This window comes from Phoenix dactylifera, chromosome 1 (genome assembly GCF_009389715.1).
Source record: "Phoenix dactylifera cultivar Barhee BC4 chromosome 1, palm_55x_up_171113_PBpolish2nd_filt_p, whole genome shotgun sequence".
Taxonomy (NCBI): Eukaryota; Viridiplantae; Streptophyta; class Magnoliopsida; order Arecales; family Arecaceae; genus Phoenix; species Phoenix dactylifera.
The window spans coordinates 3,624,079-3,651,269 of NC_052392.1; the positions used below are offsets into that span (position 1 = coordinate 3,624,079).

At 36.8% G+C, this 27,191-nt stretch overlaps 2 protein-coding genes across 7 annotated transcripts; both read right to left on the reverse strand.

The window, feature by feature from the left end:
* Positions 1 to 7,216: 7,216 nt before the first annotated feature.
* On the reverse strand, positions 7,217 to 10,867 carry LOC103721029 (probable glycerol-3-phosphate acyltransferase 3). The gene is made up of 2 exons (XM_008811055.4): positions 10,153 to 10,867; positions 7,217 to 8,454 (listed from the first exon to the last, which is right to left on the reverse strand). Exons 1-2 carry the CDS (start codon positions 10,825 to 10,827, stop codon positions 7,552 to 7,554), a joined length of 1,578 nt encoding a protein of 525 aa, XP_008809277.1. The 5' UTR covers positions 10,828 to 10,867; the 3' UTR covers positions 7,217 to 7,551.
* Positions 10,868 to 15,170: 4,303 nt separating this feature from the next.
* On the reverse strand, positions 15,171 to 27,068 carry LOC103721023. Of its 6 annotated transcripts, XM_039124194.1 has the most exons (5): positions 26,845 to 27,068; positions 26,666 to 26,728; positions 23,771 to 24,672; positions 21,140 to 21,248; positions 15,171 to 15,544 (listed from the first exon to the last, which is right to left on the reverse strand). In XM_039124194.1, the coding sequence occupies exons 3-5, from the start codon at positions 24,303 to 24,305 to the stop codon at positions 15,532 to 15,534; spliced, it is 657 nt and encodes a 218-aa protein (XP_038980122.1). In that variant the 5' UTR covers positions 24,306 to 24,672; positions 26,666 to 26,728; positions 26,845 to 27,068; the 3' UTR covers positions 15,171 to 15,531. The 6 variants fall into 6 exon arrangements, with proteins under 6 accessions (XP_038980122.1, XP_026665792.2, XP_038980117.1 ...); XM_026809991.2 differs by lacking the exon at positions 15,171 to 15,544 and having other exon boundaries at positions 20,880 to 21,248; XM_026809992.2 differs by lacking the exon at positions 15,171 to 15,544 and having other exon boundaries at positions 21,133 to 21,261.
* Positions 27,069 to 27,191: the final 123 nt, after the last annotated feature.

Below are 27,191 nucleotides of genomic sequence, written 5' to 3' on the forward strand. Positions count from 1 at the left end.
GGAACCATCATGTTGCGGATTGATTCCTGCCAATCTCGCAGAGTCAACCCTACACAGCGGACTCTGACTCCTCGTCGGCATCCTACACAGCGGTAGCTCCGCCAGTCACCTATCCTCCAGAATGTCAATGGATTGTCCATCGCCAACCATCCACCTAATCGCCGGTAGCAATACCTGAGCGGAGGAACAGATCTCTCGCCAAATGTGAAATAATGACGCCCGGCCCGAAACTCCACTTCGATCAAGTAGACACCATACTTAGCCCTCATTAGGGTGCTTTACAGACTGTCCGGCTTCATGGTAAACTTGGCTGCACTGATGTGTGTTTTGCATGGGCTTGAGAGTGCTGATTTTTTAAACCGAGGTAGGATGGACGTTGTTATTTTGTATGGGACAGTCACATGGGTCCTCGCGAAACCGATCCATCGGTTGCTGGATCAAATGGGAGGCCTTTTTGGAGGTCCATCTTTATTTTCTACAGCAACGTGCATACTTCGGCTCCCAACTTGTCACGTAGTCTGCTTTACGCAGCACGCGTAGATGCAGGGCCCAGTCAAAGATTCCTTCTCCTCGACAGTCTCATCAAGATGGGAAGAAATTATTAAAAAATTAACTTCTATAATGTCACAACTTTGCCTGTGTCATCTTGTAGGGTCCCGTCACATTTAGCTCTTCTAACTTTTTGGTTCACCGAAAAAAAAAAAAAGGGAAGAAAGTGGGCTAAATATATATATATATATATATATATATATATATATATATATATATATATATATATTAATTTTTTGCGGCTGCAAAGGATACGACTAGGGGCATGGACACTGGATAGGAAAGGTTTGATTTCAGCAAGAATGCCCCACTTGATGATGTAGATAAGATTCAAAGTTTTGTTTAGCTTCTGCTCACTATCATCTTAATTATGATTATTTTTCTTCACATATTCTACTATATACTTTCACTAATACATGCTTTCGTTTATACATTTATAACAATAAATATTATAAGCTATATTTCGATGAAATAAGATATAGCGATTGTTATAAATGAAGAAAAATAAAGCAAAATAATTTCATAATTAGTAAAAGAACTTTCATAACCTTTTTTGTTATCTAATTGTCGAATCAATCTTTTTCTTAAGCAATATTCTTATAAAAAATATTGAGGAGTAGGCACTAGACAAAACAGAATACTAAAATATGTTGAAATAGAAAAAAGATAAAATTAGATTTTTTTTGCATGTAAACTCTCCTAAATATGTAAAATTGCGTGAAGACCCTCGTAAAGTGTTATTTGCATATATACCATTATTAAATATTTCTTTTTGCATATCTACCCATTAAAAATATTTCAATCATTTTTTATTTTAAACTACAAATTTCTTAACGACGTTAGATAGTATGGGCATATATACACCAAAGAAAGAAAGGTATATATGCAAAACAAGTATTGTATTATGGTATACATGCAAATATCAATTTTGAAAAGGTATTCATGCAAATTTTAATATTTAGGAGGATATATACGCAAATTTAAATTCATGTAAATTTTCGAAGGTTATACACGCTATTTCAGTTTTTAGGAGTGAGATTTTGAAATTTAAAATCACCCAACTATTAAAAAATTTTCAAATGGATACAAGCAGAAAAGTTGGCATTGGTTAAAAAGAAACGAGTTATCATTTTTTAAGGGTTACCTTTTTTTCCTTCGCTCTACTCGCTTCGATCGTTGCGCTACGCTCTACATGCTTCAGTTGCTCCGTTCGGAGTTTTTTTTTTTTTTTTTGCCTTTTTAGAGCTTGTACTTGGGTTGAAGTTTATGAAATCAAATATATCAATTTTTTCTCATCATCTCTTTCACATTTACCCCTAACGACACTAGTCTCTACAAATAGTTGGAAATGACTTAGTCAATACATATTATCTGAATTCTCTGCAGTGGCTATTTTTGGAACTGAAATAATACCATTATCGATGATCCCCTGAATAACATCATACCAAACATCAATGTGTTTGGTCTTCTCACGATATGTTGGATTTTTAGCCAACATCAATGTGTTTGGTCTTCTCATGATGCATTGGATTTTTGGCCAAATGAATGGCACTCCGGCTATCACAGTGCACAACTAGTAACTGCCACCGCACGCCAAGACTAACAACTAGATCATGCAACCATATAGCTTCTTTCACTCCCTCTGTTACAGCTATATACATTGCTTCAATTGTAGATAAACAAACTGCAGTCTAAAGTGCAGCTTTCCAACCGACAACACAATGAAAAAGAGTACAGACATATCCTGTTAGTGAATGTTACTCTTCTAGATCATCTGTAAACGCACATCTGTAGCGCCTCTCATTTTCTATTTCACGAAATATAGTATATATGATGAATATGTTGATAATACTGATGATATTGTCTAGCCAATATTTTTGATCTCTCATTTTCAGAACTATTTTTTCTTCTAACAATATTCTAAAGGACTCATGACCTTGAGAGTACTTTGCTCAACTGCATTGATATGAACGGTATGTTTATAGCTCACAGACACTGTTTCTTGATCAAACTCCTGCCTTGGCCGCTGCCACATTTGAGGGAGGATGTAAGCTTGGAGTTTTACGATTAAAATCATATTTCAGATCAGCTTCATATAACCAGTGTCATGACACTAGAACATCCACCACAATCCGGCTACAGTGAAGTACAGAGTTCAATGTGATATCGATGAAATTAAGATGATATTTCATTTTGCACAAGTATATGCAATAATGCAATTACCGCAGCATCAGTAATTGGACAACGCTTCTGTTGCAAGGGAAATATCTGATACACCCATTGAAGACTAATGTCGTGAAGTACTAATATAGTTGTGCTGATATCTCATGTGCAGTACACTACTACAATACCATTATAATTTGAATGGCGAATTCTTGCATGCACAAGACTAGACATAAATTGATGCTCAAAATGCACCAAGCAATCAGACTTAGAGGTTTATACCCTATTTTTTTCATGACTTCAAGCATTCCTCATGTGTGGTGGCAATGATTTGCAGTAATTTTACTATGTTGACATTAGGTGTGCTCAACTCTACCATAGCTAGCTGTTGTACCTTAGTTAATTTCATGCCTTACAGCTACACTCCACATTGCATTCGTCTCTCCCTTACGTGAACCAGGAGAAGAAAATGCAGTGCCAGGGAAGGATGGCCTTTATTCAATCGCAGTTTCTAAGTGTATTCAAATGTGAGAGCAGTTCGTATGCCGAAAGAGGTTAGCCATCCTATAGGGCACTTGGGGCCTGCCCTCCAAAGAGGGATCTAAACATATTTTGGTGTATGTCATTGTCCTCTTCCAGCATCCCATACTTCATGCTGGTGGCCTTTGAAGGGGTGGGCTCTTGAGAGCCCTAGTGCTCTTTCTTTTTTATACTTTAATATCTTGGGTAAGTCATAAGTTGGGGCTAAGGATCACGATTATGGTTTGCTTCTGTAGGCCAAGGAAGAATGTCTCTAGGTACGGAGAATTGTGTTACCGAAGTCCTTGTGAGAGGGCATTAATTCGATTGGAAGTGTTTTAGATTCGGAAGGAGGGAGCTTGGTGGAAATGTTTTTGAAGGAGTATTTGGACATGGAAGTGGTATTTGCAAGTGAATTGACGGTGTTTCGTTGGTCCTATGCTGACTAGATGGAGGAGAACAAGGTAAATGATGAGAGTTCATCGTTTATGGAGTTGATTGAAGGAGAGAAGCAAATGGGAGAAATCATGCAAGTAAAACTCTCTAATTGCATGCGAGGTGAAAATGACTTCATTGGAGCTCATAATTAATATGATCTTTGGATCTTCGATGAGTTCCGTGAGAGTAATAACTAAGATAGCTGAGTCATAGGAGCGGCGGAAGTAGAAGCAACCTTTGGTAATACCTACTCAAGGTATTAGGTGGACAACAATACAGTAACTCTCTCTCTCTCTCTTTATCTCTCTCCCCTCCCCACAAAATGTACATCAAAGCATTTGCCGCACTGATGCAAAACCAAACATAGCTGTCTAATATTATGGATCAACACAATTTATGATGATTTACGGTATCTAAAGAACCTAGAAATAATCATGCATTTAAAAGGTCCAGTACCTACATAATATGGACTGCAGTGGTAAATTTTTTGAAATATGTTCTAGATTATAATTGATAAATTCAAGTAAGAACATGGTGATTGAAACTCAACTCATCTAAATGTCTTGAACCAGATACTTTATCATGTTAATCTTGTGCATAAGCAGGGGATCTTAAAGAGTGCTTGATTTTTGATTTGTAAGTAAATCATATTTATTGGTCTAAATTAATTTATTATATTCCATTTATTATGCATTTGTAATATTTAGATATATATCACTTTGATTCTCTTTCCCTTGCATATATAATCTGACTAACCAATTTTGAATCTGTCTTATTGAATTAGGTCTACCTGGTCAGTGGAGATGATGAGAGGAATTGGCATCCCCAACTAAGAGAAAAGTATCCAAACCTATTGATCTTTGTTTGGACACCACAGTCATACTGGATCTCCAAACCGACTTTGGGCTCCAAGGGTTGAAGGACCCAATTGAGCCTCCCCTCCTTACTCTTCCCACAAAGATGGCCCATCTCTTTGCAGCCATCGACTGAAGCATAACCGCAGCAGCCTATGGGGAGGATTTGGGCTTTGGGGTTTTAAATGCACCATGCTCGAAGTCTAGGAGAACAAGTATTTGATGCTTGCATGATGGATTGGTTAAAGCAAAGAGCAGAAAGGAAAACACTCGCATCACAAGATAAAAGAATGAGATGATAATTTAGATATATAGGGAGGAATTAGTTAAAGAAAATGTACTTTTGGATATATGAGATTGAGAGATCACGACATATTAGGGGCTGATATGTTGAACCATATTCATGTTAAAATATGCTAATTGGGATTCGATTGAATCATCTATTGCAAATTTCTACTTTTGGTCCAAACCTTTGGCCAATTGTGATAAATGGTTATACTTGCTTACAAGAATTGATGGATCCTTACTAGCTACCCCTTTTTCCCCGTTAAAGAATCTTTCTTCCAATTCTTTTTTCATCTTTTTCATTTTGTGCAATATATTTCCAATTCACTTATTCAGGTCCTAGACATTAAAGCAAGAATTTTGGTACTTGACTAGCTAATCTTGCCATAGGCAAGCTTTATCATGTTTCTTGATTGAACAGTGCATTGCATGTTACAAAGATTGTCCAAGGTCAAACAAATCATATGCTATATTTTACCAACTTTTGATAGAAACTCTAAAACAGTCAGCCTTATGATCAATATTTTTGTTTTGAAAGGCACATTTTGATATTAGGTTTCGAGAGAGAATTTTTGTCCTCCAAGATAATAGCAACTTTTTTCCATCTTTTCTCGGTACACAAGATATATAGAATTATATATCCATATGCAAACACTGAGTGCAAAATCATTACATAAGACTATTTTACTGAACTCTTCACTCTAATTCATTAAAATATGAAAATATGGGCCATTAATTGGTAGTCGTACGCTATTCAATCTCTCTCATTAAGAAACAAGATTCCCCCTCTTGCTTTTCCTGCTGTAGGATTCCTTGGAGCATCAATTAAAGGATAATCCACTCTCTTGATCTGTAGCCATACCAGTGAGGTGCTTTTCCTAGTTCCGCTGAGATTGTAAGAGTGGTTCAACTTGGAGGCTCTACAGCAACAATGGCTTTCTAGCTGGAGAGTGGGGAATTAATATCTCAGCCATACAGGTGTTCATCCCAAGACCACCATTAGGTATATACGAACAATTAATGCTCCATAATTTCATGGCAGTGACTTGCATCTTGGAGCTTCTCTCTTAATTTCATGGCCATGACTTGCATCTTGGAGCTCCTAAATGGCTGCATTTAATCCTGCTTCTTATTGTCCTTATGCTTGTTACTGGTGGGTTTTTCTGGTTGGTGCATTGTTCATCCTCGTCCCAAAGATAAGAAAAAAAAAAGGAGAAAATTCATGAGTTAACACATGCTTGTGTTGCGATATTTTCCCTATCATTCATGCAATAATTTTCCCCACATGTAGTTGGCAAATAGAATACAAAATTGATTATTGTTTTGTATTTACTAATTTTACATGGAATGCAATTGTCTCTTCCTTATGCTACAATTTTGCCTACGATTACCCTATTCATAATTGTTGGGGTTCAAATTTGGCCCGAGGGTGACCACGCCGGAGGAGTCGGGAGAGCTGCCGATCGAGACGGAAAAAGAACGCCACTTCCTGTGCGCCGGTATACCTGTACAAAACCTCACCAGTGTTTTCGGTGAGGGCCCTCCGATGCTTAAGTTAATATGGAGTATTTGTTGGCTAAAAAGGTCCTTAGGCATTACCTGATGGGGCTATTTATAGTCCTCGCAGAGGTACTCAGATAGTGGAAGTATGGTCTGTCCTCATCATGAGAGGAGATGGCGTTGACCAGGTGGCACGCGGCCACGGTTGCTTGAGGCATACGGTTTGAATTGTCCATGCGCGCAGTATAGCGTTGGCGTATGCCGTAGGGTATGGCCCTTGTCAGCAGGCATGGCTGGGGCAGCAAGGCGTAATCCTTTGTCGACGTATCTTGGCGTGGCCATCAAGCGAAACATGGTGCGGTGAGGTTGCCACAGGGCATGGCCACGACGTATACTAGGCGAGGTTAGCTCAGCCATTGGCGGGAATCGAGGTCAGCTCAGCCTTCGATGGGGGCCGAGGTCAGCCTTGCCCGCTTGGCAGGGCGCTGAGGTCGGGCCGGCTTGGGGCTATGATATATCTTCGGTGAGATCAGCTTGGTGGGTTTTGAGATCGGCCTAGCCTTCTTGACTTTGAAGTCTACTTAGTAGAGTGCCCTAAGCTGAAGTCGGGGCAACATTGCTTGCGGTCGACGGGGCCTCTTCGGCTCTTGGTCGGCATTGAGGTCTGCTTGGCCAGAATGAGGTAGTTCCCTGTCCTAAGTAGAAGGGTCCATTTTGTCCCCTATCAATAACCGTTTATATTTGTGCAGCAATGTGCGGTGTGCTGTACATGCTCAGATCAGGCTTGTTGGCTTGTGTTTTATTGGGCTCAGAAAGTATCTGCCCTTAGATAACTATAATTAATGATATATATATATATATACACACACACATACATACATAAATGCATACACGGGTTGGGACTGGTCTGTACGAATAAGAAATATATCATGTGTTTCAACTACCTTCACTTAATAGGATGAACACTTCTGTACAAATTATGTAACATAGCACTAGGCGACATTTATAATCTTAGTCCTTCTTTCTGTCTTGTGTCTATAGTATTGAACGATTACTTCAATCTCTAACCAAACAAACGAAAAAAAGAAAGAAAGAAAACTCATAGCTTCACAAGCCTAGAAGCAGGATGAAGTGAGAGAAACAGAAGATGTCGTAAAACGAGCACTTGCAGTATCTTTTTCTAGCCATGCTCCCCTATCTTTTGTGAAAGGAAGGAGCCATTGCATCCATCCATGATCTCATATCAGCTCCCCTTTGCTTCTCTATCAATTAGCCCTTCGTTACCTGCAAGCATCAAGTACTTGTCCCTCCTTGTCAGAGCTGTGCACTCAAATCCCAACGCCTTCCCCATCTTCTCCTGAACGTAGTTGGCCACCTCACGGCTGCTGCACTCCCTGCCATTGATAGAACTAGTGGATACCTTCTCTTTGAACACCAGTTCATACCATGGGTATGGATTCATCAGAAAATAGAGTGGATCCAAGCCCTTGAAGCCGCTCGCCGTCGTGCCGTGGAACATGTCGACGTGCGCCTTCAGTGCAACTGGCACCACCTCTTGGCTGATTAGCTCGGCGAACAGCGGGCTGAAGCGGAGGAGATACGGCTCGCGGCACGTCGTCCCTTCGGGGCACACCACAAGGTCTCCTTCTCTGAGTACCGACTCCATCCTCGCCCTGTCGGCCTCTCGGTTCCTCGTAAGCCTGATGGTTTTGATCGGAGAGAGGAACTCCGAGACGCGGCTGATGCTGTAGGTGGTGGCGGTGACGTGGCGTTTGAGCATGGCCGAGATGTAAAGGGGGTCGAGGAGGGTGCGGTGGTTGCAGACATAGATCTGGCCATGAGATTTTCGAGAATGCTCGAGCTCTCGAGGCGGGGAGGAGGAGGAGGTGGTGGTGGTGATCCGGCAGTACATGCCAACGAAGGCAAGGATAGGAGTGGAGATGGCGAAGGGGAGGAAGATGAAGGTGACGGCTCGGAAGATGGCGAGAAGGATGCCAAGGGGAAGCCATAGGAACATGCAGAGTGTGGAGATTGGGGTTGGCCTGAAGGCTATCCTGCCATCATGAAAGATTAGTGGCTTAGGGTATGCTGATCTTGGCAGGGGATGCCATCTTCTCTTCTCAGCTTCGCTAACCAAGTACACTTCCTGCAAGGAAAGGCAAATATCTAGCTATGGCGAGTCTCCATACAAAAAAAAATACATATGACAAGTCACCAACATAACTAGATCGGTACAAGTCATGGTTCATTAGTAGAAGTATGGAAATTTTAGAAGTATGAAAATTTATGATATGCCGTACCAATCCGAACCAAATGGTATAGAATATATCATACTGCATGTGTCGATTCGATACTGGTATTCAGTATAGATGGTGTACCAACACTCGGTATAGCAAAAAAATTCGATACCGTACTATGCCGATACTATGCTAGTATGATATCAATACGGGATCTGATACCAAAACGGTGAACCTGGAGTAACTATTTTATAAGCTATTTATTGTTATTTATCATAATAAAGGGCTTAGAATCCAGTAGGTGAAGCCTTACGTGCAAGACAATAATGAGGTGTATAGCATGTTTTGGGAAAAATAGTAAGGTGCTGCTACGTTCGTAGAACGATAGAACCGTAGAAATTACCAAGCTGTGTGCTCCAATATATGGTGGTAATTTTAAGAAAGGGCAACAACCGTCACTATATATCCGTTGTTATGAATAAAACAAGGGACTTGGAGAACTTGGTCCTCCTTCCTCTGTCAAATTCCAACTTAATCCTTTTTTTCCCAACTATATTTAGGATCCAATTTTTCTATAAAATGAGACAAAATGGTCCCTGCAGTCTATTTAGTGATTAAATCTTTTTGTCTTAAAAGCTAAGCAATGATTAATAACCTAGTCTGTACTACTATCACAATCTTAAATAAGCAGAGGGGGACATGTGGATCGCTAAAGGAGTATGTGTTGTTATCGCAGAGAAGGAAAAAAATATCATATTTGCCATTAATATGAAAATATTAAGGGAGTGCAATTAATTGGACAAGAGGGATTACTTTGTCCTAGTTATAAAAAAAATTATAATTGTCTTTTTATAGAAAAAAAGACTGTTTAGATATTTTGCTAAGAAAGGACTAATATGTCAAAATTTCATTGGTTGACGCCTGAATGTGATTGTGGCCAGCATACCCTTGTGGTCTTGGTTTTTTTTTATCGCTTTATAAAAAGTCAAAGGCATGGAACACTATTAGGATGGCTTGGGCAATACTTTTAAAATTGCTAAAAAATCTGTCATACTTTCTATCATGCATCTAAGTATGTGTTTTTCAATATTTATGCTTATTCATGATTTATTGCTTTGAAAACAAATTCATTTTTTAGAAAAAAAATAAAACTTTCCCTCTTGTTATTCTTATTCTTAACAAGACTACGCATGTATGTATGGATGCATGACTTATATGCATGTGCACATTAAATTATACAATAATTTTGTTATCTTTCATGTACCTATGCGTGTGGTGTAGATCTCAGCGAACATAGCTATAGCTTACTAGTTGCGCCTCTTCATCTCTTCAGAGATGTTTTTTCATATATTTGATATGAATAATTTTTGATTTCCCTAAAATAATTAGTGATGCTTCTGTTATATATATATATATATATATATATATATGTGTGTGTGTGTGTGTGTGTGTGTGTGTGTGTGTGTACATACATACATACATACATATGTATATATATATATATATATATATATAAATGTTTTTGTGTGTATGTGTGTGTGTGTGTCTATATATATATATGTGTGTGTGTGTGTGTGTATGTATACAGAGAAGGGAGAGAGATTAACCTTGCAATGGGAGAACAATCGGTGATGATGAGAGCTGAGATAGCTTCCAAAACCGATAGCGCCTGCTTTCATCTCTCCCTCTCCTCCAAATAACTCCTTTGAATTCATGCCCTCCCATGCCTGACTCTCCTTTTCCATCAACCCAGTGTAATAGCCACCAAGCTCCTTCAACTCCCTCCCCAAGACCACCTCCACCTCCAAATACTCCTTCAAGAACCCTTCCACCATCACCCTCGGCATACTACTAACACACATCCTCTTCCCTCCCCTCCTCAAGACCTCAAACCCTTCCAACCCCACATCCTCCAAGAAGAACTTGGGTAACACAGCCCTCCCTACCCTAAAACCATCCTTCTTTAGCCCACAAAAGGCCACCATGACCATGAGCCTAAGCCCCACCTCATGGCTAACAAGACAGATCAAAGGGTATAGAAGCAAGAGTAGAAGACCCCTTAGGAACTCCCCTCCTTCCAAGGCCACAAGCATGAAGTATGGGAAGGTGGAGGAAGACCTCAAGAGCCCTCCTTCCACATCACAGACTAGAACTTGGCTTGACAGCTTCTCTTGGGAAGGGCGCTTGCACAATTTTACTTGGGTTGCATGGGCACTTCTAAGTCTCCTTAGGACGTACCGGTAGAAGAGGAACGAGGCCTTGGAGAAAGCCTTCAAATTCATTTTTTTTTCCCCTCAACTTCTATGAGAAGAGCAAATATGTAGTGTATATAATAGGATTTGATTGAAGAAAACACTTGGTTTATGAGAAAATTACACTAGTGGCGATGCACGCTCTAGAGTCTAGAAAGGTGGCTGCAAGACCTCCGCCTATTTCAAATTTGAGCTGGCCATTTCTGACTGAATCCTTGATTAAGGAAGATGGCCCACATCAACCTACTTATTAATGGCCAAGGATCTATTGGAGGACACCGAGCAAGCAACCGGTGAAGCCGGGCGGCGCAAGCCATCCATCTGGTGGACCTATTTTGCTAGCTCAAGAGCTTATCGGTGTGGCAACACCAACCACCACATCTAAGTCTATTGGACCCATGCCAACTACTCATAGCCGAGTAGGCCTCCTAAGTCGAGATTTATGTGTTCAATTATATATCTGTGAGCTAGTTTCTAAGGATTTGATCACATCGAAGTCTAGGTGACATGGTCAGCCAAAGGATCAACCGGACACAGTTGTCTAACTAAACAAATCTCATCATTTTCACCAAGCTTCTACTAGTTCTTGCTTATGTTTTTGAGTCATGTTTTCAGAAACAATTATTACTTGTTTCCCATATCCTTTAAAATTTAAATACCAATTTAGAAGACCAAAAAAGTTTCATTATATTAGCCATCTGATCTAATACTTCTTTCTACGTCAACTTTTGAAACTAAAATCAGAAAACAAAGCAAAACCAAATTGGTGCTTCAATATTTATTGTCTGTTAATTGCTCAGGTCCCATTGACATACACTGCCCCACATACGATGTGATACATAAGACTATATATTATTAAGGCAAGGATTAGAAATATACATATATAAATTGCATGACATTTTGTTATGAGATTTCTTGATGTTTTAGTATCTCTTGTATTATTATTTGATGTTTATTTTTCCAAGACTAAAGGCCATGGGGGAATGAAGCCATTAATGGACCAACGAACCTGTTCATCTGGGCACCTCCTGCTTACCTATTTTCTTGGTGGCTTCACACTGTTTGTGGTCCACTTGTCTGACTTTAATTCCTTAAGACAGGAGCCACGCAAAAAATAAAGTCTCTGGTCCACGCTGCATTGGGGAACAAGTGCTTATGTTTTTGACTTGAGGACACTAATAATCAAAATTTGCCGATACCAGACCATGCATATGCTGATGCTATAATAGTACATCACCAGTATCAAATATCAGTATCAAATCAATATGGTACAGTACGCCCCATGATATTCTGTTTTAATTGATACGGTATACCATGCTAATAATTGATCACAAATCATGTATCAAGAAGCCATTTATATGGCTATAGTTAGAAACATGCTAAAAACTAAAAAGCTCATTATTTCATTGGGTCCATCCAATGGTTTAGACGAGGAAGGAAAGGGATGGTTCTCCTACCTCTTAAAGGCTTGCTTGGGAGATAGGATTTCATTTAATGAAATCTCTCCTTTTTTTTTCTTTTTTTCTTTTTTTTTTGAGAGAGAGAGAGAGAGAGGAAATTGATGGAATCAAAGATGCCGATGGAGAAATTATTTTAATGGGAATTTGATTCTCCAATATGCAAGAAAACTAAAAATAACATAGAGAGTTTGGATAAGTTCTTAGAGATGTTAGCCGAAGAATTTAAGTTTATTGATCGGCATAATCGCATGATTCTAAAACAAGCATAGAGAAGTAAGGGAATATTTAGAAGCAAACCCTAGTGGGCTATTGGGCATGCTAGAACTTTGGTCAAGACCTGCAGTTCTAGATATAATAACCATATGCAATGCCGGGTACGGCAGTCTTGTACTAGCCAAATTGGCTTGTCGTCTTATACTCCATCAATTAGGCCTAGTTAGCCAAGAAGGAAATTAGATAAGTGAAACCTAGAGTGAGATACCATCACTGAATGAATGTTCCCATGGATGACTATCTTTTACTTAAAAAAAGGAAGCAGAAAGACTAAGATACCAAGTTGCCAACCAATTGAAGAAGGAAGGACTTAAAAAGAAGTGCAACATGAAAACATAAGGATCCATGTTGTAAGACATTAAGACCTATATCCACAACAAGAGGCAATGATGGAAGCTTCACTATAAGAAATGAGTATAGAATATGTTGTCAGGTTTCCTCAATGAGAAGGTCTCTCACAAACTCAACCAACAGCTATAAATCTACGTGGCTCAGGCTTAAGTCAACAATATCCATAGTTTTGTCTAAGGTTGGCTCCTTTGCCTATTCTGACCAATGTATTGTTTGGCATGCGGATCAGACCATGTGCTTTCTAGAATCTCCATAACATTAGACTATGCCTAGAAAAGCCTAAAGGTTAACATATACACACATCCAAACATGCATATGAAAACCCTTTTCGACCGAACCGGGGAGCCAAAGGCTCGAGAAGAGGCCTTGTTCTTTACCAACATCTCAATACAAGACGTCATCTTAGCGCATCCTTGGATCACCATCAGTAATTAAGGTATCATAGCTTAAATTAGATATTGAAAGATACCTACCTTTCAAAAAAATAATATTAATCCCTAGCATTAGTTCTTTTCATGTAATATAGAGCTTTTAAAAGAAATCTCTGAAATTTGCACACGGCTACATTCTTTAATCTATCTAACCTCTGCACTACTAAAACTCAAAACTCCTCAGTGCGAGACATTGATCTTCATATTATCAATTCTACCATGTTCTCCTCTCTTGAACTCAAGTGGACTACACATGCCAAGTGCGATTGTTGTTTCATGCTTGTGATGCATGGAATCTTGCATGTGAAACCAATATTCTCGGATATGGAAGCCATAGCTTGTCTTGACAGACTATGTATCCAGCTACATCGTATCCTTCCCTCTTTCTGCATTGAAAAAATGTGGTCCTTCATGACATTAGTATTCTTGGACTGTTTGATGCTTGAAATTTCAGAATTACATAGCTAACGACACGCTGCTGGCCAACCAAATGCAATGGATGTGATGTGGATGGCCATTGGGTTTTAAGCCGTTCATCCTATCTAGAGATGCATAGAGACATACAGGTGCATGTCACACATTAGACATCTCAAATCTCAAGGGAGGGATGCATGACTAATGTCGAGGCCACGAAATAATACCAAAGAAAATTAATGTCGCTCAGAAAATAATACAATTAGGTGGCAGAAAGATTTGTGGCCAAGAATGTTGCACAACCAATCAAATAAACATCAATTTGTTTGAGACGCTTTTGGCCACAATTTTGGAAGTTATATTTCAGCTGCACTTTTCTTTCATAAATAGGGAAGTCATGGTGCTTCGTGTGGTAGCACCGTTCAGGTATTCATTGAGAGGATGACGAGCGTTGACTCTCACAACACTTTGGAAAAGAAAACTTGCATTATTTCAGGCTTTCAGCTGCACTTTTCTTTCATAAATAGGGAACTGATGGTGATACTCGTGGTAGCATCTTAGGTATTAATTGGCAGGGTGACGAGCTTTTATATACATACATACATACATACACATACATAATATGTATATGTGTGTATATATATATATGTATGTATATATATATATATGTATGTATATATATATATATGTATGTATATATATATATATGTATGTATATATATACATATGTATGTATATATATACATATGTATGTATATATATATATATGTATGTATATATATATGTATGTATATATATATATATGTATATATATATATATATATATATATATATATATATATATATATATGTATACTCACATACACATAGATACACACACACACACATACACACACACACACATACATACATACATACATATATACACACACACATATATACACACACATATATATGTATGTATGTATGTATGTATGTATATGTATGTCTATATATGTGTGTATATGTATGTATGTGTGTGTGTGTGTGTGTGTGTGTGTGTGTGTGTGTGTGTCCAATTTTATGCTTGCAACCATGGCACCCTCCTGGAGCCCCTTTACAGCTCCGGCACAGTCAAAAGAAAAGAATAATAATAATAATAATAAAAAAGAAGTGGCTACCAAGATGATGGTGAGAAAATAGTAGGGCACACATCCAAGATTGGCCAACTAGGGGGTTATCGAACAACTACTTCTCTACCTACCTATTTAAGCTTGATAGATATTAGAGTCAGCCTTCACATCAAACATGTGATAAAACTTTGACCTTTTTCTCATTAGTTAAGCTGGATTTTGACATGATGGTCCTTTATACTTTGAACACCAAAGCTCTCTTTCTTCATGAATAATACAGCTAACCTCCAAAGATTAATGCATCGCATAGATAGATAAATCCAAAATCTAAATTTAAGTGATAAAGTTTGAAAACCATAAATATCGATTGTTCTGAGCCTTTCCATCGTCCATCTGTTCAAATTAAAATTTTTCACTTCAACAACAAAACCAAAAAGTTGCCACCCCACGTACTTGATAACATCTCTCGCTCTCTCACGCAATATTAATCACCACCATTCCATTGAAGAGATAATGACAAATGGGAAATGATGATAATGATACAAATGATATTTTCTCCTTTCACACCTCAGTTCTTATGCACCACCTCATGACTTGGCATTGTGAGATGTCTACTGTGTAAGTGGGCCTTTAAGCTGAAAAGTACAAATATCCACCCTCTTAATATCTCTTCTTTATCAATCTCAACTCATATTAACCATGATACCTACAGTGTGAACAAGAAACCATAAATAGTTAGGATAGTTCATATTCGACTTTTATAACTACAAAGGACGCTCCTTAATTAAAGCCAAAGATATTGTTAGGAAAGACACTTGTAGATATAGATTTCTTATCTCCAACGGATACAAAGCTATAAGACTAGAGGTCCAATAATTTAATGAATAGCAAAGATTTACTCCTTGCAAACACTATGTTCAACATCAATCTCTACTTGTTATCTAACTAATCGTAGTGAAACAAAAATACGAAAACAACAAGAATATTCATCGAGATAAATGGAGTCAGATCTGATAGATCATTAGGAATGATATTCATCCAGCATAAGGAGTTTAGTTCAATGGAGATGTTGTTGAATTTCATTTTTTTCTTGGGAAATATTATGACTTCAGTTCTGGTCTATTCGTCATCCAAGCCTAAGCTTGTCGAGACAGTTACTCGATGATTCCCAGTGTTCTTATGATTTCATGAACTCTTTGTGAGCTTGCAACAGCTCAATACAATTCATGTGATAAATTGCATGCCCCAACATTTAAGCTTTTCTCCCTCCTCTCTATTAGAAAATACACTATTTAGGATTATATATAATAATTCTAATCTACAATTCTTATATTTCATAAGCAGTTTGAGATAGTGGAGGAAATTAATCAACTATGGAAAATGATAAATTTGGACCACTCCCGATGCCTATTTATTCATTTAAAAAGCTAATACATGGTTTGAATACGATAAAACCAAAGAGTTTTGTTATTACAATTATTATGAAATCAATGATCCTAAATAAGAATATAATAATTTAGAGTTTGGATGAAGATCATGTTATTGTACTCAAAAGAAGTTTTATTAATTGCATACCAAAAGATATGTGCTTCATTAAAAAGATTTTTATTTGTTTTGCATTACATCTAATTTAATTAGATTATAATGAAATTCCTTGTCTGAACATTTTTAGTAACTTTATTTATTATATTACTGTTAAGAAACAATGATAAAAAAAATGCAAAGAATTAAAGTTCTAGATATTTTAAAGGACTCATGCCATGGGTGGTTTAGCAAGTGAAAAGTCTATCATAACTGATTTCCTCTTAACTTTAAGCTGAGCTTGAGCATAGTTTCATCATTTCATGCACCAAGATCTCTCTTACATTCAATTGGTGTAAATTAAGGAAATTAAATGTTATTAGGATGATAATTCCTTTTCAATGGAGAAATAAAATAATAACTAAAAGTGAAAAATGATACATAAGCAAGTGAGGAGACAATTTATACAATTCGTTCATTTCATTCTCTAGAAATATAAATTGTCTTGAGTTAAAGTTCTTACTTTTCCATATGAAATGTCTCATAAATTTGATATAGAAATTACTTTAAATCAATGATTTATTGGTCTTCAATAAAAATTTTACTTTTTATGCATATAGGATATTCAATTGTGGAGGTGAGTTTGATGCCATACTATTGGATATTGACTAGTCATTTTTGGCCGCTGTGCTATTTCCCCTCACCTCTGATGATTGTGACGTGTGAGCCGCCTCCACCCATTACGTTGCTTTACGTTGCCGACTGCAATTGTGTTAATGCATATTGATCTTGGTGTTTGCATTTTGTTTAAGTTTTGGTCGTTAGTCAAAACTGTTTAATTAATTTAAGGAACAACACTGTTTTACAGAAATTTTCAATTATTATTTTATTTTACATCTATGATTTTTATGATGATGTTGTCTGAAGAGTGAAAAAGAAAGTATATACATATACCAATTCTATAAATTCTATTTCCATTCTCATAAATCTTTCAAATTATAATTTGCCATATTGGAATATCGAACAATACTGTATCGATAGCGAATCAACACTCGATACAAGAAACATATCAATAACAAGAATTGATTTATACTAATACTGTACCAATATAGTACCTATATGAAACCGGTATTGTAGACCTTGCTTTAAATATTAGAGCAATATTAACAACATGATTACATGGTGCCTGGTCTCTTGTGAATATCTTACTAGATGTGTAGCTCAAGAATAATATGATTTATTTGATTGTATTGTTTCAGCTCAAGGCCTGCTATCAATATTAATTACTGTTAGTAACAAGTGGAGATTGATGTTGAAGATAGCTATTTGAATTGATTTATAAGGATGGAAAATTAAAAAGAAAAGTCTTATGCTAGCCTATAAGCCTCTCCAGCCCTGACTTCCATTCACTTTTTTTAGAGGACTGCACCATTTTTTTCTGAAGTCATCTAACCATTCATATCATGTAAGAATTTTGAAATAGATAAGACTATTAGCCTTTTGTTTTTCATCTACTGCTCATGCGCATTGCACATTCAAGTTATTAATGAATACTAAAAATATACTAATATATAATGGTTTACAAAGCAGGGAATGACCTTCTCTCCTTGTTGCAGGCATGAGCAAGGAATAATAAATCCAGTCGAATTTGTTTACGATAAGCCTAACTATTTCAAGAGAAAAACTGTCATAAATTACCCACAACATATCTTTTTATTTTTATGCCTATCATAATTATTCCATTTACACCTATCTTTTTATTTTTGTTTTCTTGGTAAAAAGTATCTTTAAGCTAGAATTATATCAAAAACAATAGACAAACAAAAAATAGGAACTATTTGTAAAGTAGCTATTAATAGGCATGACTATTGGTGTTTTGATTATTCCTATTCGTTGTGTTCATTTCAAGAATTCAAAAAGAAAAACCAGAATAGCTAGGTTAAAAGGAGCAAAGTGGGGAGAGGAAAGATTAATTAAAATGTTGTGCCCCAATCTATGCCCATGTAGAGCATGATCCATTGGTGGTCACTTTTACCCCTTCCTAACCCAAGCATGGGTTTCTATATAAGTACAAAGAACAACAAAAATGGGAACAAAAATGATAAGTATATCTGTACAAAAATGTCAAACTGTAGCTATAATAACTATTGAATATTTACATGCTATAATAACTATCTGTACAAAATTAGAGGAGAATATTCAAAAATAGCACTATTGATTATGGCTTAAGTTGACCCTTGATTGCTAAGATCATGGCTTGATTCTATTCTTGACTCCTAGAAAAAAAATCTTAGAAGAATATTCTAAGATAACAATGACATAGCATTTCCAAAATGACTATTGGTGTTTTATTTTTTATTTCTATATCTGGTTAATGCTTTGGGTGATTCCTGTTCCACTCTAGCGGCGCTTGAGCTCGGCAATAGAAGACTAACCTCAGGCGTATGACTAGGGATGGTAATTATTGGGTCGGATTAAAAATTCATCAATCCGAATCTGACATATTTATTAAATAAGTCAAAAAATCATGTCTAAACCCGACTAGCTTATTAAACAAGTAACCTAACTCGGCCCACAACCTATTTATTAAACGGGTCAAATTCAAGTTAAACAAGTTAAACAGAATTCTAACAAATTAAATAGATTTTAATAGGTTAAGCAGATTGGATTAGAAAATATAGAAACAGTAGGTTTTAAACGGGTTAAATAAGTCATAAACGAGTTAAATAGATTGGGTTATGAGCCAACCCAATTATTAAACAAATCAGAATACATTAAATGGGTCAAAGGTCTCAATTCGAACCCAACCCATTTCATAAATAGATCGATATAGGTGATCCGTTTATGATCGTCAAATCATTCACAAGTGAGATTGATGGATTGGATCATAAATTATCATACCTACTTAGGATAGGCTCAAGTGGGTTGCCTGACCTACCCACCTGAACCCGACCTGAGTCTTTTTTAGCTCTAATTCCATTCATCAACTGCCACCCGTTTGATCTCTTACCAAAATTCTTGCAATCAAGCCCATTACATTTAATAGCATTAACTGTGGCTGGTGCTTATTTGTACCTCATCTAGATTTGGACCAATTGCTGCCTCTTGAAGCCATCGACAGGATCTTAAGAGCTTAGGAAGGATTGTTTGGGCCTCTACAAAGAATGTGCCATGTCATGGAAAAATGGCATGCCCACATGCACATGTATGTGAATGGGTTCAAGAGTGCATTTATCTCTCATTTTTTAAAGAAAAAATAAAATAAGAAAATCTTTACTCTCTCCCCGTTATCTCCAAAGTTCATGGGGAGACCAGGTTGATAACTTTCCTTCTTATCCATTGCCCAATAGAATCTCCCTTGTAATTCCATACACTTTTTCTTTCTTTCCTTTTTTTTATAGAAGAGGATGGGCAAGGCATATCAAAAATTGTTGAGATCATGAATTATTGTGAAGGGAAGAGTGGAACCAGGAAACAATCCCCACAGAGATATAAGCTGGCTTTTTGATTCAAAACTAAGCTGGTAATGCATTGGCTGTTTTTTTTTTTTTCCTCTTTCTGGTAGATGAATGTATCTCAGATCAAATGTTAAAGACTTAAAAACTAATTTCGCTTCGCTTTATGTCAGATGGACTAGAAATTGACTAAACAAACTTGCACCACTAATCAAGACATTGATCAGCTTTGCTTTATGTCAGGTGGAACACCCTTCTTCTAAACAAGAATACCCCTTCCTCACAAGCATCAGCCATACTTCTCTTCATTTCAAGGATCTTACATTTTTTCCTTTCTTCCTCTTCTCAGTTTGCTAAACACAATCAGAAGCCCTTGCATCTCAAGACAACCCTCTGTGTTCTGGAGCCCCCCTTATTCCTTTCTTGATACCCACACTTTTATAGCTTACCAAGATAGGGTGCATTAACCACATCAATGTAAGCCAAACATAAATCTCTTGCAAGTGTTGCCCACCAAATTCAACCAAATTCTCCGTCTACCCGTCTTACGGTGGTGTTTCACATTTTTCGCTATGTATATTTCCAATGTCTTCAAGAAGAAGATTTTAATCCTTACCAGTATTTTTCCGACTTGGTCCTCTAGTCATACAGTTTAGTTTATTTGTCTTCCTATAAGCTCAGCATCTTACTCATGGACAATTACTGTGCATTTACTGGTGTTTATCTTTTTAAGTACTTCTATAGAGAACAATCTTTTTCCTATGCTATCAACATCAAGATGAGTTTGCTACATTTTTCTTCAGATGAAACATTTTTGTCGGAAACATGTCTTTACAGTCCATTCTTCCTTCTATTGCTTTTAGGTCAGTGTTCTTGTATTGCTTTTGATCCGTTCTCTCAATAAATTGATGGGTTGATTCCCTATCTTTCCATTCGAAAAAAATGCATTCTTTCTTCAGTTCTTCCACCATAAGCTTTGGTAGGAAATCTTGTTCTAAAAGTTGCCAATCTTTCAGCCAAAGACAAAAGCTTTGCATTGCATCAAAGATGACATAGAAATCAAGAAACAAGACAAAGGAGACTAGAAGTTCAAATAATGTCAAAAACCATTTTGGGGCAAGTTAGGTCCTTTGAGTTCTAGATAGGAAGCTCATGATTATGTACTTCAAATTTTCTTCTAGAGAATTACTTCTAGCTCTATTGGCAAGTCTCTTAATCTATCAATAACAATAAAAAGCTCCGAGGTCACAACCTTCCAAACATAGCTTGCTACAAAAGAAAAGAAAAAAAAAGGGCAGCGAGTACATTTTACCGGAACATGGTACCTTGTTTTATTTCTTTTCAAGATGGAGATATCAATCCTTTTCACTCTCCCAAATCCTGCTACAATTACACATCTGCCTGCTTCTCCATAGACATACACAGCCAATATACCTGCTCTATAATGCTGCAATTAGAACAAAAAAGAGGAGATAGATAAACAAATGCTCAATCTCCATTATTTAACAGAAGAATGTTGATGCTGAACAAAATAAATAGTTAATGCATGCACTCATGGCTGTACTGGGTGGAAAGGAGAAAAGGAAATAAGACATGATAGAACTAATAAGATGCAAGTGCAAGATTTTCTTGTTTTAACAGGATGCATTAGCTTTTATTCACCAGTAAAAAGGTTAGTTTTTTCTTCTAAATCTATTCTCTCCATTTTTGCTGTAGTGGCATGTGTGTTTAAGGTCTCATAAGACATAATATCCTAATCATCCCATAACAGATTCATTTTTCTAAATGAGAAGGATGAGCCGATTAGGTATGGTGACAGTGAAGATTCAATTAATCAAAGAAAAATATGTAGCACACTTAGGAGAAGCTGATTTGGTGAACCAAGAAAGCCACTTAAGAAGCTCTGCTGAAACTAAACTAAAAATGATCCTATCCAAACAAATAATGATGACCAAGAAGGATCAGGAAAGGCTAAAGCTGGACTTGCTCTGAAAAACCCCGTTCAAATATCGAGCTAAAATTTAGAAGAAAAAATAGCAAGGAATTTTAAATTCTGATCCAGATCCCTTGTACACCCACCATCATATTGCCGAAACTGACTGATGACATTTTATTTACAAAAAAATAGCATGATTTCAGTGTTCTGGTAGATTTCTTTCCAAAAAGATATCTCAATGAATAGCTTGCAATCTACAGTATTGCAGATTAAGTATCAATAACAATTTATGCAAACTTCATGCATTTTTACAGCACATATAGCTTAAAGACTATTGGGGTTTTCTTGCTCATGAAGTTTCCATAATAACCTACAAACCTTCCTTGATGAGTAAGGTGGGCTTTCTAGATTCTTATGCAGCTTTTTCTAGCAGGATATTTCCATAATTGGCATATGATCAACAAGAAATGCAGACAATTTTCTTTGTTTTTTGAGGAAAAAGAGGGGACAGAACAATAAAATATGACTTAGCAATCAATGGGTACGTTCCTGAACTCTAGCATGGATGCAGTAATTTTAAAACCATAAATTATATATAGGATATGATAAAATATTATCTAGGATATGGTCTTTATTGTAGAACAAAGTCACCCTAGACATAAACCTAGACCTGTGTATACCAAACTAAACTCCAAATAACATAGAAAGGACCAACATAAACCAAAGGGAATTTGCTACTGCATCAATGTTATATCTTGATTATTAATGTCAGAGACATGAGTCCAACTGAAAATTAAGATATGCTGATTTTTATGCCAGATGTGATTGCTCGTGGCAAACATCCTTAAAACTAAGCGAGAAAGAATCCTTTATCTATAAGGTAAAATCTTTTTGGTTTTAAGCGAAAGCACCACACGTCAGAAGAAAGGAAAAAGTTTCAGCATTTATCTACAACAATGGAAGTAGAACTACAGTGTCTTATGTCTTTTTAAAAACATAATGCCCAGTTAATCCTTGTTTCATCCCTTTCCTATTCAATACTCTTCTTCTCAAACCCTTTTTCCTTAATTTATTAAAAATCGTGCATAAAGGGTCCCAGCATGGAGCAAACAAGAAGAAATATCCCAAAGACACACGCACACAAAACAAAACAAGAAAAGAAAAAAAAAAGAAAAATTCATGTACTACAGACATTACAAAGAAGTAAGCATGTTAGAATCTTCAAGATATCAGAAATCCCAGTTGGGATCCACCACAATTTCATGAAAGGATAAGGTAAACAAAAAAGTGAAAGCCTCCAGAAAAATTCATAAATGGTTGAGTTTTTAGTTGCAACCAAGCTAAATTCATCTACAGGTTAATCAGTCTGAGAGAATTAGTACTTCAGCCAACAAAAAATACAAAGAAGGACCTTCAGCAATGCCTGATTGCCCAAAAAAATGGATCCCTGTTAAGGTCCATGTGAATTTATAGATACAAGCATAATAAATTAAGAAATGGGAGAGATCGATACTATACAAGAGGGGCTGTCTTTAGAGATAGCAGTCGAGAATATTAATTTAAACCATAACTAGACTCTCTTTCCTTCCAATTAGACAAAAGTCCCTCAAGATCCTACTTCAATGTCCTCGTGGACAGAACACAACTGTAAATATTGAAAACATATACCATTACATAATAGTCTCCCAACTCTTAAGGAAGTTCTTATTTTGTGACAAAAAAGGATGCAACTACATATGCAAAAGAACGATAAGAGAAGTCTCACATAAATAAAAAAAAAAATCTTAGGCTACAAACTTGCCAACATCCAAGATACAGTAAATATTCAAATCTATAGTTTTATTTTGGAAAAGAATATTAAAATAAAAATATATTATTGTAATAAAATGCATATTTCACAAAATCTAACATGACTAAATAGTTTTCATCTAGCCACTCCAATATGCTTACGTAACAGCTATACGAAGGATGGAATTGCAAACAAAAACTAACAATCATAGGTATCAAAATACAGATATACCTTTCCATATAATGATGAGGAAGAAGAGAATGGTGATAACCATGGCACACAAGTTGGTGTTCGAAGATGCTGCCTTGGTGTTCCTTTTCTTCTTTAGCATCTTCATTCGTTCAATTCTTGCCTGCCTCAACATGGCAAGCTCAGATATCTCGTTGACTAACTTCTGGTCAAAAGCATTCAGTGACAGAGACTTGGGAGGCCGGGGTGGTTTTGGAGGCCTTTTGGAAGCCTTCCTTCTTGGCCTATCAGTTTCTACTATCTTCTTAAAAGGACCCACATTGTCCTCTCTGTCAAACCTCTCTTTTGCTAAAATTTCTCCGTTCTCATAACAACCATCAATAGAACAGGAGAAAACATTACCCAAGTTAACAGCTTCTTCACCCATCATCAATCCACCAAGGCCACTCCAGACTCTAGTCAACAACTTCTTTGCATTCCCACTACTGAAACTGTTGTCAGATCCTTCTTGTGCACTGCTTGTCCTACTTGTGCCAGTCTCAAGATCAATGACATCTTTTAAATTTTCTGAATCCATAATCACCACAACCCCGCACCTCTTATGTCAGCAAATTAGAATCCTCTTTCCATCTTCCAGCAAACTACAGGTCTTCATCCAGCAATCTTTTACAAAGTCTTCATTTTTTTTCAACAACCTGCAGAAGTCTGCCTACAACATATCAAAGTCTTCAGAGTCTCACATTTCTTTACTGTGCTGAACAAAGATCACCAACTTTACTTAGCATAAACATCCAATGTCAGAACCTTCTGAATCATAAAAAAGGGTCTTATCCTCTTTCCCTCTTACATTAAATCCCTCTTACAGCAAAAAAGATCTTCATATCCTTCAGAACATCCTGAAGAAGACCACCAAGAAGCCATCTGTCTTCAGAAATCTCACATTCCTGCATTTTAATTAGAAAGTAAACTTTTCTAAACAAAGAAAACCAAGTTTCCAGCATAACATACATAATGACACAATGTTTCAAATCATAAAAGTTAGAGCAGTCTTCCCTATTAGAGCAAAAATAAAATCATTTGAAGAAAACCCAGTGGCCAAAATCTCCATATTCTAGAAATTCCATCAATGCCACCGTGAACCCATCAATGGAATGTTAAATCTCACCCAAATAAAAGGATTAACGACTCCAAATCATCATTAAAAAATATAGAACCGTCCACATCATCACAAAAGAGCTCAGACTCATAACGTAGTTCTTAATCTACCACCAAACCAAACGTCGTTCCCTTAGCAGTTTGCACTCAAAAAGATCCCATCTTTAGCCCCCACCTCCCAAAATAACCCGAAATTTAGACACGTTTGGCATCTGAGAGCTCTCCAAATGAAAATGGAGCTCGCAAACCCCACAGGAAACCCACGTTCCTCCCTAATTTCCAAAGGAACCAACCTTTTTGCATCAAATTCAAACCCTAAAACACTGAAACTCAAAGCTTTTCGATATATGGGAGGATTAACGACGCTTACCGTGTCACTAACGACGCTTACCGTGTCCCTGACAACGAGAGTAAAGATCAGATTCGACGCAGATAACGGCATTCGAAGACAAGGTCCCGCGCGCACGAGAGACGGAGATTTAGCTTTTGTGAGAGATCCGAAAAGAATTCTGATTGGAAACCTACCAAACTTGGGCGCGAGATTTCATTCGAAACCTACCAAACTTGGGCACGAGATCTTCTCTCCAAACTCTCGAAGATCGTTTATAAAGAGAAGATTTCGTACCCTGATTTGGTAGGTTTCTAATAAAATTGTGCCCAAATTTAGTACGTTTCCAATAATTCCGTAAAGAATTGAGATAAAAGATCAAGATAAAAGAGAGAAGTTTTCCATTAAAAGAGAGAAGTTTTCCATTTCATTCTGCGGAAGGAAAAATTCCCGGCGGAAGAAGTTGTTGTTGGTGGTGGGTCTTAAAAGGGGGTAGCATCATGTGCGATGAGTTTGATGAAGAACGAGGAGGGAGAGAGAGAAGGGCGCGGGCATAACTCATTAAATAAATAGATCAATCAAGTTAAACGAAATAAGTTGAGTGGGTTTAACCGGTTAAATAGCTAGGAACAGGTCCAATAAATTTTAAACAGATTCAATATATCTTAAATAAAATAAATAGATTTGGTCATAACTCATTTTAATTATTAAATAGATTAAAATAAGTTTAAAATATTAAAAAAATTTGATCTCAAGCTCATTTATGTCTAATACAAATCTATTTAAAACGCATCGATGAGATCATAAATTACCACTAAAGACTCAGTTTTTATGGTCATTTTAAAATATTAAAAATATTAATAATTATTTTAAATATTTTAGAAAATATATAATATAAATAATTAAATATTGTCAATAATGTACAAAATGTCTACTATTCAATTAAATTCGCATATTACCAATAATTATTAATTAAATCTATAGATATATAATATAAATATATATATGAAACGAACAATGAAATGAAAAAGTGAATTAAAATGACCCTCTCTTACTCACAACATCTTATTAGAGTTTTATGTTCTCTGAGCATTGGAATTTCTTCTTATCCGCATGACGAAATGTGTTGCAACCGGAACTGATCTTATTTAAAAAGTTCACTAGCCGTGTTGGAAGAAAAAAAATGATTGGACCACATTTCTACATAAAAAAAAGGTGTATATATAACACCTCGCAAAACTGGTACAGCCAGAAACTACCCATGCCAAAAGGGAATGCACAGATTTCTTCCTAACAAAAATAAAAACATAGAATAAAAAAAATAAATGCAGGAGGGTAGACAAGAATAGACGAGATTTCAATTTAACCTAGCGAACATTGGCCTACTTGCACTATAAGCCACACAACAACATCATTAGTAATCACTGGTAATCACTGTGCATGGAAAATATTACCTGTTGGTGAAAATAGAAGGTTGATAGGTTATATAATCAGCGTGACAATTAGCCTGTGCAAGCCTGCCACCAATTTCACACACACACAGAGAACAATCACACATCTACTGTAACTTTTTATATGAATAAAAGAAAGCAATGCCCCAGCAAAGTCAAGTGACATGCGAAAGCAAACCAACCTGGATATTATCTAAGCGGTCATACCTCTCCGCTTACGGGCCTCGGGGGGTTTCAAGTGCTGTCACCTGCAAGATTATGCCTCGAGTATATGTTCGATAGAGAACCCCATGGTAGTTATATGAAGAGACTCCCTTCTATTCAAAAAAAAATCAAAAAAAAAAAAAAAAACTGAGCTGCTCCTGTTACATAGAACGAGTATACTGCTGACAGACTCGTGGTGTATCTCTCCTAAAAGAATGATTGATCATACGATGCCTTTCAACCATCAGATCATGCCCTGCATTTCTCTCCAAACACTCCAAACTCCATTCATCTGCCTGCACCGACTGGAAGCAACCTGTGATCC

Bases quoted from the DNA above. Each gene is read 5' to 3' on its own strand.
- LOC103721029 (XM_008811055.4), bottom strand. From the start codon at position 10,827: ATGAATTTGAAGGCTTTCTCCAAGGCCTCGTTCCTCTTCTACCGGTAC. The intron at 8,455-10,152 runs GTTAATCTCTCT...CTTTCCTTGCAG, and splicing joins GATTGTTCTCCCATTGCAAG to GAAGTGTACTTGGTTAGCGA.
- LOC103721023 (XM_026809991.2), bottom strand. From the start codon at position 24,305: ATGGATTCAGAAAATTTAAAAGATGTCATTGATCTTGAGACTGGCACA. The intron at 21,249-23,770 runs GTATATCTGTAT...ATTATAGAGCAG, and splicing joins CCTCATCATTATATGGAAAG to GTATATTGGCTGTGTATGTC.